The 12,391-nt window shown below is 36.8% G+C and overlaps 2 protein-coding genes across 2 annotated transcripts; one reads left to right on the top strand and one right to left on the bottom strand.

The window, feature by feature from the left end:
- Positions 1-2,368: 2,368 nt before the first annotated feature.
- LOC112803113 (brassinosteroid LRR receptor kinase BRL3) lies at positions 2,369-6,793 on the bottom strand. Its single transcript, XM_025846604.3, has one exon. It carries the CDS (start codon positions 6,398-6,400, stop codon positions 2,822-2,824), a length of 3,579 nt encoding a protein of 1,192 aa, XP_025702389.1. The 5' UTR covers positions 6,401-6,793; the 3' UTR covers positions 2,369-2,821.
- Positions 6,794-9,003: 2,210 nt separating this feature from the next.
- On the top strand, positions 9,004-12,217 carry LOC112803112 (COP9 signalosome complex subunit 6a). The gene is made up of 8 exons (XM_025846603.3): positions 9,004-9,570; positions 9,653-9,746; positions 9,835-9,896; positions 10,011-10,089; positions 10,357-10,449; positions 11,012-11,112; positions 11,567-11,622; positions 11,808-12,217. Exons 1-8 carry the CDS (start codon positions 9,214-9,216, stop codon positions 11,887-11,889), a joined length of 924 nt encoding a protein of 307 aa, XP_025702388.1. The 5' UTR covers positions 9,004-9,213; the 3' UTR covers positions 11,890-12,217.
- The last annotated feature ends 174 nt before the right edge of the window (positions 12,218-12,391 follow it).

The following is a 12,391-nucleotide window of genomic DNA, read 5'->3' as shown; positions in this document are numbered from 1 at the left end:
TTCAAGAGAAGACAAAATGTTGAACAAATATGAATGATTCAAAATTTGGTACAAGTGAAGAACAAAGTCAAAAATGTAATTGAACTTTTTGAGTGTGAGATGCATGCTAAGTTAATTGAGGTGAAAGGAGAGAAAATGCATGGCTGCCAAACACTTGGAAGTTGGAACCATGAAATGCAATTCCAGCTTTGTAACCAATGGGAGTGGATCCTCTCCAGTGAAGAAAAAACTGGATAATGTCAATTATTTAATCTTATCCTTCATTATTCTCTTTCATATTTATTTTTTGTCCCACTTATAAAATTAATGGTGAAAAATCACACTTCATTTTCTTAAATATTAAAAAAAAACTGGAGAGGATCTATTTACTGCCATATATACAGCTCGATCGGCACATTATAGTTAGTTTTACACCCTGTGGTTCTCCTCTCTTCTTAAATCACACACTTACCATTTTTAGCTTTGCATCATAACCGAAATTAAGACAAAATATATCTGCTTCAACTTGATTCTAACGTCATGTTTAGTCTTTGATGCGGTAATGTTTGTTAGCGACAATTTTGGTTTATACTTTATAGCATGTAGTATGTCTTGTACTTCAAGGAAGCAAAAAAAAAAAAAAAAATTTATATAAACCTAGTGTGTTGCAGCGACTATTAGTTTGTTCAAATCGAATAATATAGACCAAAGTTTATTGCACTTAGGGGAATTATCTTTACTTGTAAGATCCAAAATATTTTGCTTTTGAAAAATCTCAAAGGAAAATTAAGTAAAGCCATGTAGCCATTAAGTTAAGGACACATGATAGGCCATGCTCAATTATTCTTTCAACACTTGCGATTTGATATCATTTATATTTTGAAATATCTATTTAAGAAAATCGAATATATAAGATGTAACCATTAAATAATAGATTGATAATATTTGCATTTTAAACGTTATGTTGGTGTAGGTGAACATGACGAGGACGTTGTGATAGAGACGAATTAACGAAGTAAAATATACGGTGCTCTCGAAGAATAAACCATGAACGAAAAAATTCTAATTTCCAATTAATTAGCCTTAGAAAATGATAAGGAGAAGAAAATGTACATGCGTATCTATTCATGAGATGCGTTACGAAATTGCAGTCTATGGCCTAGATGTATAAACGATAATTAAAAAAGGACAAACACATGAACCCTTTTCAGAGAATTAAGCAAGTTTGTTAACTCTCACTAATATTTTATTAGTATTGATTAGCAAAGCTTCGATCGATCCCATTTTTTGTCTTTCTTGGATTACTAGTTTATTATTACCACTTGTATACAGGAGATATCTGTATCCAATTTTCTTTTTTTAATTTTTTCTCTTTTGATCTTGTGAAATATGATTTTATACAAAGACTTAAATGGAAAAAAAAAATTAGAGAAAGTCAGTAAAAAATTTCATCAATAATTACTTTATAGGTGAACAATAATATTAATAGAAAAGGGTACTATTCTATGGACATTCTATATATAATTGTAATATTTTATTGTAAAGGTAAAGTGAGACTCGGTACTCTTGGAGGAACTGTATTCAGTATCTTGGTCAATGGCTAATAAGAAAAGAAAAAGTGAATTTAAAAGGAAGAAGAAGAAATCAAGGGTAGATATCCTTTTGAATAAAAAGTTCTTCCTTTGGAGGATATAGGAATCTCTGATAAAATTAGCATTAGTCTGAAACAAGCTTCTCTCCATAGTTCTATACACATGTAAGCTATCACTTTGTCACAATCCAATATTTTTGGAAACTAGCACCAGCTGCAAGGCAAGGCAAGTTGCAGAGTAAAGCTTGGGAACTTGGAACACATATATTTGATGTTCACGTTTTTATGATCCTTATTGCAGTGATGTTTTATCTTCACAAGTGATTAAAATCCTATTCTTAATATATATGACTTATTTTGTTGGTTTCTATAGCATAGGATTAGAACTCCTCAAAATAAAAAGTTACAAATTCTTTTTTATTAGTAGTGTACTATGACCTGTTAAGATCATGCTAGTTTTCTATGTAACTTTCAGTCAAAATTCGCAACTGTCCATTAATGCAGGATTGAAAAAGTAAAAAGTTAAGATCTAAATTTGGTTCACCTATGTAATGTCATTCGACTCATTACAGTATGCAATAATAATTATTCCTGAGAGTGAGGGGAGAAAAATTGGAAAAAGTATTCTAAGGACAGTGCATGCAGAAGTCTTAATTTCTTTTTATTTTTAGTTTCCCTTTTCCTTTTCAGAATATCATAAAATTTCAATAATTGATGAGAAAAAGGAGGAAAGTAACATATGGAGTTTGACTAGGTGACTCCAATATAATTTCATAATGCAGAACCAAAAACAAGATATAACAAAAGTAGTTTTCATTGCCTTCATTTATATACATACATAAGATTCTAGCATTTATAAACAATAACAATTTTAAGTTGCATCATATGAATGACACAAGGGAGCAAAACTGTGCTAGTAATGACAGAAAAGAATGAAAAAGAAAAACATGGCATTGAAAGCATTAGCAAAATTGAGGTTGACCATGAGATCACAGAAATTAATAGGAAAAAAAATAATGTATCTACCAATTTCATGTGACTGAAAACACAATCAGCAGGAAAAAAGAGAACATAGAACTCTGTTTTATAACCTCAGCATTCAACCTTTCATTCAATTCAATCCACCATAGCCTTTGTCTTATATATACATTGATCAAAAGGTGAAAGAACCCTTTTCCAATTTCAAAAGGATAGACGAGAACAGAATTGCTTTCATTTTTCAAAGGGCTTTGAGTCTTGCAGTAATTCTTGTTATGCTTCCTTAATGACATTGCATTTCATAGAGAAGGCATCAAGGACATCATTATCTGTATCAGCTTGAATCTCCTTAAACATTGCCATGACTTGAATCATAGTTGGTCTCCGATACGGTCTCTCATCTAAACACTCAAAGGCAATTCTCAAACACTGGTAGAGTTCACCTTCACTAGATGCTTGCTTGATTAAGTGAGGATCTAGAATTTCACTACTCCTTTTCTCTTTGTGAAGTTGCTTACACCATCCAACCAGATTGTTGTCATCACCAAACTCGGACGAGTCAATCGGCCTCTTCCCGGATAAAAGCTCTAGAAGTATGACACCATAACTATAGACATCACCCTTTGTTGTGCACCTAAAACTCTGATAGTACTCAGGAGGTACATAACCTGGTGTTCCAGCAAGTGTGCTAACACTGAGATGAGTGTCCAGGGCATTAACCAATCTTGCCATGCCAAAATCTGAAACTCTAGCCTCAAAATTTTCATCAAGAAGAATGTTGCTGGACTTCATGTCGCGGTGTATAATATGAGGAATACAACTATGGTGTAGAAATGCAAGTCCTCTTGCTGATCCTATGGCAATCTTCTTTCTTGCTCCCCAATCAAGCTTCGATCTGGCACGATCATGAAGAACAGCCTCTAGACTTCCCCATTTCATGTACTCATACACAAGAAGCCTCTCCTCTCCAATTTTACAGTAACCGAGCAATGGAACAAGGTTTCTGTGCTTAATCTTTCCAATGGTTTCCATTTCAGCCATGAACTCTCTGTCTCCCTGGCCTGTTACATGAATAAGCTTCTTGATAGCAACAACACAACCATCTTTCAGCTTAGCCTTGTAGACTTCACCAAAACCACCAGACCCTATCAAGGTTTCGGCACTGAAACCGTTAGTAGCCTCGAGAAGATGCGCGAATGTCAACTTTCGCAGTGGTTTCTCAAAGGTGGCAACATTGATGCTGAGAGGCTCAGGAATGCTTGATAGTTTCCAACTGCTGCTACCTGAAGTTGGAAGACTTTCTATGTACTTTTCTCTCTGTTCCTCCTTCCAATGGTACTTCTTCACTTGATACAAAGCAAGAACAAAGGCAACAAAAAACAACACAAAGAAAACAAGGCCAATCACAATCCCGGTCACAATAGGTTGCTTCTTCTTCCAAGCATGGAAACCTGCTGCATGATTCCGATTCAAAGCGCCGTGGCAAGGGGGCAAAGGAACACCACAAAGATTAGAGTTGTTTTCGTATCTAGAAGAAGGGAAAGTTGTTAGCTGACCACCGGTGGGAATGGTGCCTGTGAGGTTATTATTGGAGACATCAAGGTCACTCAGAAAAGATAGAGCTCCTAATGAAGCAGGGATGAGTCCTTGAAGGTTATTGTGGGAGAGATCAAGCACTCCTATTGCTTTTAGACCACCAAAGCTCTCTGGAATGTTCCCAATCAGCTTATTGTGTCCCAGATTCAGGACCTGTAAATAGGACATTGCGCCTAAGCTTGCAGGAATGCTTCCAGACAAGAAATTGTAGGAAAGATCAAGGTAGATCATGCTGCCATTCTTGGAAAATGTATAAACCGTGACGCCCGAGTATATTCGAGTTAATGGACAGGAATGCACCATAGGAAAACTCTCAAGCCTTGCTGCCTTGATATCTTCGAATTCGACCAAACCTCCGGCTCCCCTGCAGCTTGTCCCACCTTCATTTCTCACAAATGCAAACTGCTTCCCAGAAACAGTTCCGGGCATAACCAAGCCAGCTTGATTGGCAAGATCAGAGGGGATAGTACCAGTGAGGTTGTTACTATTCAAATCTAACCATATGAGGCTTTCACATTTCCCAAGCTCTGGTGGGATCCCTCCGGCAAGTGAATTGTTGCCTAATTGGAGGATGGCAAGTTTCTTTAGATTCCCAATTCCGGCAGGTATTTCCCCGGTAATGCGGTTGCTTGCCAGTGAGACCCAAACCATGTTGGTGCAATTGGCAATTGAGCTTGGAATGGAGCCTGATATGAAATTGTTGTTAAGAATCAAGGTCTCAAGGTTTCCTCCATTGCTGCATATGCCTTCATGAATCTCTCCTGTAAGGTTGTTAGCCCACATAATCAAGTCTGAAAGATTGGGAAGGGACCAAACTCGAGAGGGTATAGGGCCATTCAAATTGTTGAAGCTGAAATCAATTGTTCTCAAATTCTTGCAGCCACCAAGCTCCGCAGGCACCCTCCCTTCCAGGTAATTGTCAGCAAGAAGCATCTTTTGGAGAGGCGAGGAAGAAGAGAAAAAGCCAGAGGGGATGGTGCCGGTGAAGCCATTGGAACTGAGGTCAAGAACCTGAAGCTGTGTGCAATTGGCAAGAGAGAGAGGAACAGGCCCTGTGATGTTATTGAATGCCACATAAAGGTACCTAAGACTTGAAAGTTTGCTTACAACTGAAGTGAGGAAATCTCCATGGAGATAATTCTTAGCAAGGTTAAGACTCTGCAGAGAAGAACAGTCCCCAAAAGTCAAAGGCAACTCACCCGAAAGCTTATTATCAGAGAGATCAAGAACCACAAGAGAATCACAAGCCATTCCAAGCTCAGCAGGAATTTCCCCTCTCAAGTTATTTCTCCCCAAAAAGAGTTCCTTCAAGCTCTTGAGACCTGCAAGAAGAGCCCCAGGAATGATTGGTCCAAGGTCATTGTGAGAAAGATCCAGAGTCTCCAGAGCCTGGCAATTCCTCAGGCTGCTTGGATACTCTCCACCAGAGACCACATTGTGAGATAAACTCAACCTAACAAGGTTCCTGCAGCTCCCAAACCCAAACCTGGAGAACATCCCTGAAAAGTTGTTGCCAGAGAGATCCAAAAGCTCCAAAGAATCCCCCACGAAACTCGGCGGCAACTCCCCGGAGAGCTGATTATGGGAGAGGTCGAGAGTAGTGAGGTTGGCACAAGAAGCAGCAAGACTAGTTTCACTGAGTTGAGCAGAGATTCGGTTGTCAGACAAATTAAGCAGAGTCAAAGCCTGACAATTGGAGAGAGTGTAAGTCAAAATCTCAGGCTGGGAAACCTGGTTCCTCGACAAGTCAAGCTGAAGCAGAGAAGCAGCGAAGCCAAAAGGGGTGGCCGTGGCGCCAGTAATCAGATTCCTTGACAAGTTGAGATAGGTGAGAGCTCGACATGGAAGAAGTTGGTGGAAGGGAAAGTTTCCAGAGAAGTTGTTGGAGGAAAGATCAAGCGTCTGCAGAGCGCAGAAGGAAGAGACTGAGAGATTCCCTAAGGAGAAGTAGTTGCCACGCAACACAAGGTGGTGCAGAGAAGGCAAAGCCGTGAGAGTAGGGAGGTCAAGGGTGCCAGCGAGGCCTGCTCCGGTGAGGTTGATGGATGTGACTTGACCTTGGGGGGAGCACGTGATGCCCCTCCACGTGCAGGGCTTGGAGGAGGACCAGTCAGCCAGGAAGTTGTTTGAATCAGAGGAGACATGGGAGTTCTTGAATCTCATAAGCAGCGTAACAGCATCAGAAGAAGATGTAACTGCAACTTTAACTGTAGCCATCAAGAGTGTGACAATAAGAAGAAGAAGTGACATGTTCATGGAGGTTGTTCCTTTCTGTTTCTGTTGTTTTCCTCATCAAACAAAAATAATGATTGATTATCTGAGTTGCTGAGACATTATGACTGCCGTGTTTTGGTTTCTTGTGTGGGTGGCTCTAAATACATACCTAATCTCAGCTGCTAGCTTTGATTTTGGGGCATCTTTTGGAACAAAAAGGAGACTAATAGTGAGTACCACTGACTTATGAGCCAAGCTGAAATTACGTGGGGGAGAAAGGAATCAATCATATTCATATCTTATGTTATTATTATTTCAAGAAAAAGTGGTCCACCTCTCTCAAACACGTAATTTTGCGTTTTTGAAAATGTGCACAACAACAACAACCCAGTGTCAATATTATGCGCAATTTCAAAAAGGCCAACTCATTGGTGCCTTCAATACAGGGGCAATCACACATATTATATCAATTCTTTCATATGTTGAGTGTGGATATATATATCTTTCCTAATCCTCTCAATAAATTTCATATTTAATATGGTGTATAACTGTATACTGTATAGTATATTTATAACAAAATATATGTAAGGAAGGATAAGAGTAAGACACACGTGGAGCAGACCATGTGTAGCGCAAAGTACAAACAGCAGCTTGCTTCTTCACGCAAAGGGCCGTAGAAGGAACATTTTTTTCACTAATAATAATTCATTTTAATTTAATAAAAAAATTGCAAGTCATACAGATACAGGCCGAAATACCTTTTGGTAATTTGACAGTGGTGATGGCATGGCAGGTACGATGTTCAGATTGTCTAAAGTGTGTACTGTGCTAAATAAAAACAATTGCTAGATTTTCGGGATTGTTTCATGCAAGACAGATATTGATGGTGGGGCATCAGCAAAAACAGTAAAATGAATATCACGCTATTTTTGGCACCATTTGTTACTCATACACAAACAACACAACACTATTGCTTGCAATAATCTCTGATTTTGAAGAATAACAGAGAATCGTTCGAATTGTAATCAAAATATATATAGTACGAAAAAAATTTTAAGTGTATCGAAAAACACCGGTATTTAATTAATATATATTATATATTTTTTTTATAATTCAGATCAACCGTTAAATAATTGAAACATCAGTATATTTAAAACTCTTCCGTTAGTATGGTATGAGTATGAGTATTAGTATTACTATTTACTAGTACTACTGGCTAGTATAAGTATAGTACCACTACTAAAGTAAAAGTAAAATATGATTAATGCTTTATATTAGTCTCTATTAATAATTAATCAAGTAAAAAGTGAAACCGGGTTTTCACTAATAACTAGAGTATTATTTGTTTTTGAAAATGGAGAGAGGAAGGCAGAAGGCAAGTTACGGGAATTAGGGAAAGATTGGGGGTGGCGCTCCCACGTCTCAAGATTTTCAGTTCTCAATGAAAGCTTGTTGCTTCAGTCAAACTTCAAATTTGGATTTATCTTCTTCTTCCACTTGCCACTACTCTCAATCATTTTTAATTATTAGTAAATCTATGTGTTAGATTTCCACTTTATTAAGGAAATCGCATCGCTCCAAAAATCTCTTGTGGACTTTTCTTTTTTTGTTTTCATATATACTAATAGGGAACATTATCCCCTTTCTAACCCAATTCTTTCACTATGAACGAATTCTGCTTAAATTTAAGTACAGAAGAAATCATTTTTGTTTATTACTCAACTTTTATTACCAATAATAGGTTTCAATTGGGTAATTAAGTGAATTATAAGTTTCAAATAAATTTACCTTTTAAAAATATTGACTAGAATTAGAAGGGAAAATACGGATAAAAGACTACAGATTTAAGAAACAAATACGTGTGCTTGTATTGTAATATCGTATTCTTCAATAATGAAAGTGAATCCAACCTGAAAGGAAAGATATCTGAATGAATGCCTATTAAGTAAAAATATTACGGGTGTTTAATACCAAGCTAATTCGACAAACGAAAGTAATGTATGTGACAACATCTTGTCTATGCTCACTATGCGTATTTGCTACATTCTAACTTTACACAAAGGCACGCATGGATTTTTGTTTCCAGGCTTAAAACATGGAAATAAGTTAATCCAAGTAATTGCAGTTTACATATATTTGATAAGGTTTTAAATATTTTAATTTTATACATCACAATTTAGTTTATTTTGAGCTAGCTCTTTTTTTTTTTTTTTTTGTCGTGAGCTAGATCTTAAATTAAGAGAATCGTTATGTTTGTTTTTTCTTTTCTAATAACAGAATCGTTAGATGTCATTTGGAAGTTCTTGGTTTTTTTCCTAAGACTTGGGTTTCTTATAAACCAAGTCTTCTTTGGGCTTTCCTTTGTTTTAGTCTTTTTAGCAATGTCCAATGGGCTTTTTGGTTATTTCTGCTATTTCTTCTCTTGGTTTTGTTTTTTCAGTCTCTCTTGTTTCACTCCCCCTTCCCGCACCCAAAAAAAAGGTTACATTTTTTATTTTCTTCTTCTTAGGGTTTTTTTTTGTTCAAAACCCTAATGTGTAACTGTTATTTCAAGTCCAAAAAAAATAAAAAAGAAAAGAACTGTTATCATATTACTGAATAATTCAATTTGTTGTAGTAATCTAGCTGGCAATTTTATAATTTGTTTTTGAAATTAAATTATTACTTATGAATTATCAATTTTTTGTTTTAGAGGCGAGGCAAACACAAGCAGGGCGTAGAAAGAAGGAAGGGTGGTGTGGTGAGGGTAACAGAAGATAGCAGTACAAGTGAGTAGTAAGTTGAATATGATACAACAGGAACCCTAAAACCCCCAATCAATTCATTCTTTCAAAACCCTAATCCTAATTGAAGCAATGGCGTCTTCGTCCAGCAGCGGATTGACGTTCAAGGTGCATCCATTGGTGATCGTGAACATCTCCGACCACTACACTCGCGTCAAGTCGCAGCTCAACCCTCCCAATTCTAATGCTTCTTCCAATTCCTCTGCTCCGCGGGTCTACGGTGGCGTCATAGGGGTCCAGAAGGGTCGCACCGTCGAGATCTTCAACAGCTTCGAGCTCCTCTACGACTCTTCCACCCACTCCCTCGACCGCGCCTTCCTCGAGAAGAAGCAGGAGCTCTACAAGAAGGTCTTCCCTCACTTCTATATCCTCGGTTGGTACTCCACCGGCACCGACGCCCACGAATCCGACATGCACATTCACAAAGCTGTAAGCCCTACCCTAATCCAATCCAATTCAATTCAATTCAATATATGTTCCTGATTTCATACTGTCCCCTTAATCCTAACAGTTGATGGATATCAATGAGAGTCCTGTTTATGTTCTCCTGAACCCTTCCATCAATCATTCTCAGAGGGACCTCCCTGTCACTATTTTTGAAAGCGGTATGTATGTTGTCATTCGTTTGCTTTTTCATTGTCTTTTATGTACTGAGGAATGGATTTCTGTGTTATTGTTGAATGATGCTTGCAGAACTGCATGTTATAGACGGAATTCCCCAACTTATTTTTGTTCGCTCCAGCTATACTATTGAGGTTCGGTTTTCATGACTGTTTTGCCACCTTTCGTTTTTCATGTTTTAGATTTATGCTCCTTAATAAGTTCATAGATTTACTCCTTCTCCTTCCCTTGTTCTCGTTCTGTTGAAGACTGTCGAAGCAGAACGGATCTCAGTGGACCATGTTGCTCATCTTAAGCCGTCGGATGGTGGTTCTGCGGCCACACAATGTGAGGGTTCCTCATTGACCCTAAATTTCCAATATGGTTTTTAATTTGCTCAGCAAGCCTATTTTTAAGACAAACAAGTTTGGCTTCTGTTATTGTTATAAAATTTTATGACTATTTCATAACAAATTTGATGATAATCAAATTAATGTCTCTAGAGGAAGGCCCAACTTTACTATAATTTAGATGTGGCTGACTCTTCCAAGTGGGATAAAGCTTGGCTTTTTTATAGTTGCATCTAATTAATGCCACGTTGTGTTCCTTTTACAGTGGCTGCTCACCTTACTGGTATACACAGTGCCATCAAAATGCTTCATAGCAGAATTAAGGTGCTGCATCACTATTTGCTAGCAATGCAAAAAGGTATGTGGGCAATCTTTAGTGAAAAACTGGAATTTAATGATGAGATATTCAGTAATATTATTGGAAAACTTTCCCACTTATATAAAAATATCTTTTTAAATTATTCAGTCATAATAAATAGCAAAGTTTTTAATTTTCATGTAGTTATTTATCTATTCTGGTAAAGAGATTGGCATAAATAAAATCTTTGACATGCAACAATTAGCTAGATAAGATTTAGGATCAAAGTCATCAATTCATAAAGTAATCATTTTCTTTGAAAAAAAAAAGGGGGGGGGGTACTTATTTACTAGTAGGATTTTCTATTGGTCTATCTGCATTCTGCTATTTATGTAGCTTAATCTCTGCTAAGAAAAATCTAATTTTGAAGTTTTTATTTATCACATATTTTAAGTGAATTCAACACTCAACTAGTTTGCTAAGCCACGTTCAAGTTAATAGGTGCACAGTGTTTCCATGGGAAGTATTTCTGTTTCTGGCTTGAACAATATTATCATACAGGGTCCACATATGTTGAAACTTCCAGTAGTAACTATTGTTTCAACCTTTGTTTAAAATGCAGGTGATGTTCCTTGTGAAAATTCACTGTTAAGACAAGTGTCAAGTCTCCTGAGAAGATTGCCTGCTATTGAATCTGGGAAATTTCAAGATGATTTCTTAATGGTGAGTAGATTACTTTATCAAATTTGGACTAGGGAGCATGCATTTTGTATAGAATAGTAATAAGCAGTGATAGACCCAATTTTGCCGGATATATTTTTTGCTTGAGAGCATCATATAATGGTTGGTCACTAAAATATGCATGTGCTTTGGTCTGCGATAAGAGAAAGGAAGTTGGGTTTATATTATGATGATTAATCAATTCTTTCATGCTAGTTGTGCCAATTTATTTGTTGAAAGAGGTAGAGTTAAGGCACCATTGCAATTACATGAGGACTCTTGGTCTTGGAGGACATGGAAATTTTAGAATATTGCCATATAATGATGTTAAAGTTGTTTATAAGTAAGGATAGGGGTAAGGTTTCATATGGTTGTGGGCTCAATATCATGATTAAGGTAGCATAATTAATTACTTATGTAAAATTCTGATGCTTATGTTATCTTCTTTCCCCTTTAGGAATACAACGACACTTTATTGATTAGCTACCTTGCAATGTTGACCAACTGCTCAAGGTATGACGTAATTGCAACTGTCTTCATTTTTCTTTCAGCTTTTGTAATTCTGGTTGATGCCCCCCCCCCCCCCCTTTTCTCCTTCCCTAATTCCTAAATTGCTCCTAAATAATTTTCAGTTAAGTATAACCTTGTATCAATAATAGCTTTTTCTTTTTTATATAACTTCCTTGTCATTCCTGCAGTACAATGAATGAATTGGTGGACAAATTCAATACTGCATACGACAGGCATAGCAGAAGGGGTGGACGAACTGCTTTTATGTGAAAGCTACTTGGTTGCTCATATCTGGTCATCTTTTTCAAAGTCTGTAGATGTAGTGTCCCCCCCTCTATCTGCTGCTTAAACATGAATTATCAGTGTTTTAGTAATTGCTCAGATTCTAAGGGAACAGAGGTAAGGAAAGTAGGAAGTTACATGTACTGGTGCCCTGTAGCGGAAGAGGAAAATAGTATTTTGTTTCTGGGTTCCTGTAAAAGTGGTTTACTAAATACGTATTTGGATTAATGTTTGCAAAGGGATGGTATAAATGTGCATTTACGGAATTAATTTTGATTAAAATTGAATTGATGTTAATGTAATTTGTGTTTGGATACATTTTTGTCAATCTTGATTTTGAGAAAAAAGAGAATTGTTGGGATGATCATGGAATACAAAATGACTAAAAACGATATACTTTATATTACTTTTGTAGCTTATCCTGTACAATAAAATTGAATATATTTAAGAGAGCAAATATTATAATATGGTTTAAAAATAAAAACTATAG

The sequence above is a fragment of the Arachis hypogaea genome, chromosome 5, assembly GCF_003086295.3.
Source record: "Arachis hypogaea cultivar Tifrunner chromosome 5, arahy.Tifrunner.gnm2.J5K5, whole genome shotgun sequence".
Taxonomy (NCBI): domain Eukaryota; kingdom Viridiplantae; phylum Streptophyta; class Magnoliopsida; order Fabales; family Fabaceae; genus Arachis; species Arachis hypogaea.
The sequence above is the reverse complement of the archived record's forward strand: the minus strand, read 5'-3'. Positions and strand labels throughout refer to the sequence as shown.

Bases quoted from the DNA above. Each gene is read 5' to 3' on its own strand.
- LOC112803113 (XM_025846604.3), bottom strand. From the start codon at position 6,400: ATGAACATGTCACTTCTTCTTCTTATTGTCACACTCTTGATGGCTACA.
- LOC112803112 (XM_025846603.3), top strand. From the start codon at position 9,214: ATGGCGTCTTCGTCCAGCAGCGGATTGACGTTCAAGGTGCATCCATTG. The intron at 9,747-9,834 runs GTATGTATGTTG...TGATGCTTGCAG, and splicing joins TGTCACTATTTTTGAAAGCG to AACTGCATGTTATAGACGGA. The intron at 11,623-11,807 runs GTATGACGTAAT...TCATTCCTGCAG, and splicing joins ATGTTGACCAACTGCTCAAG to TACAATGAATGAATTGGTGG.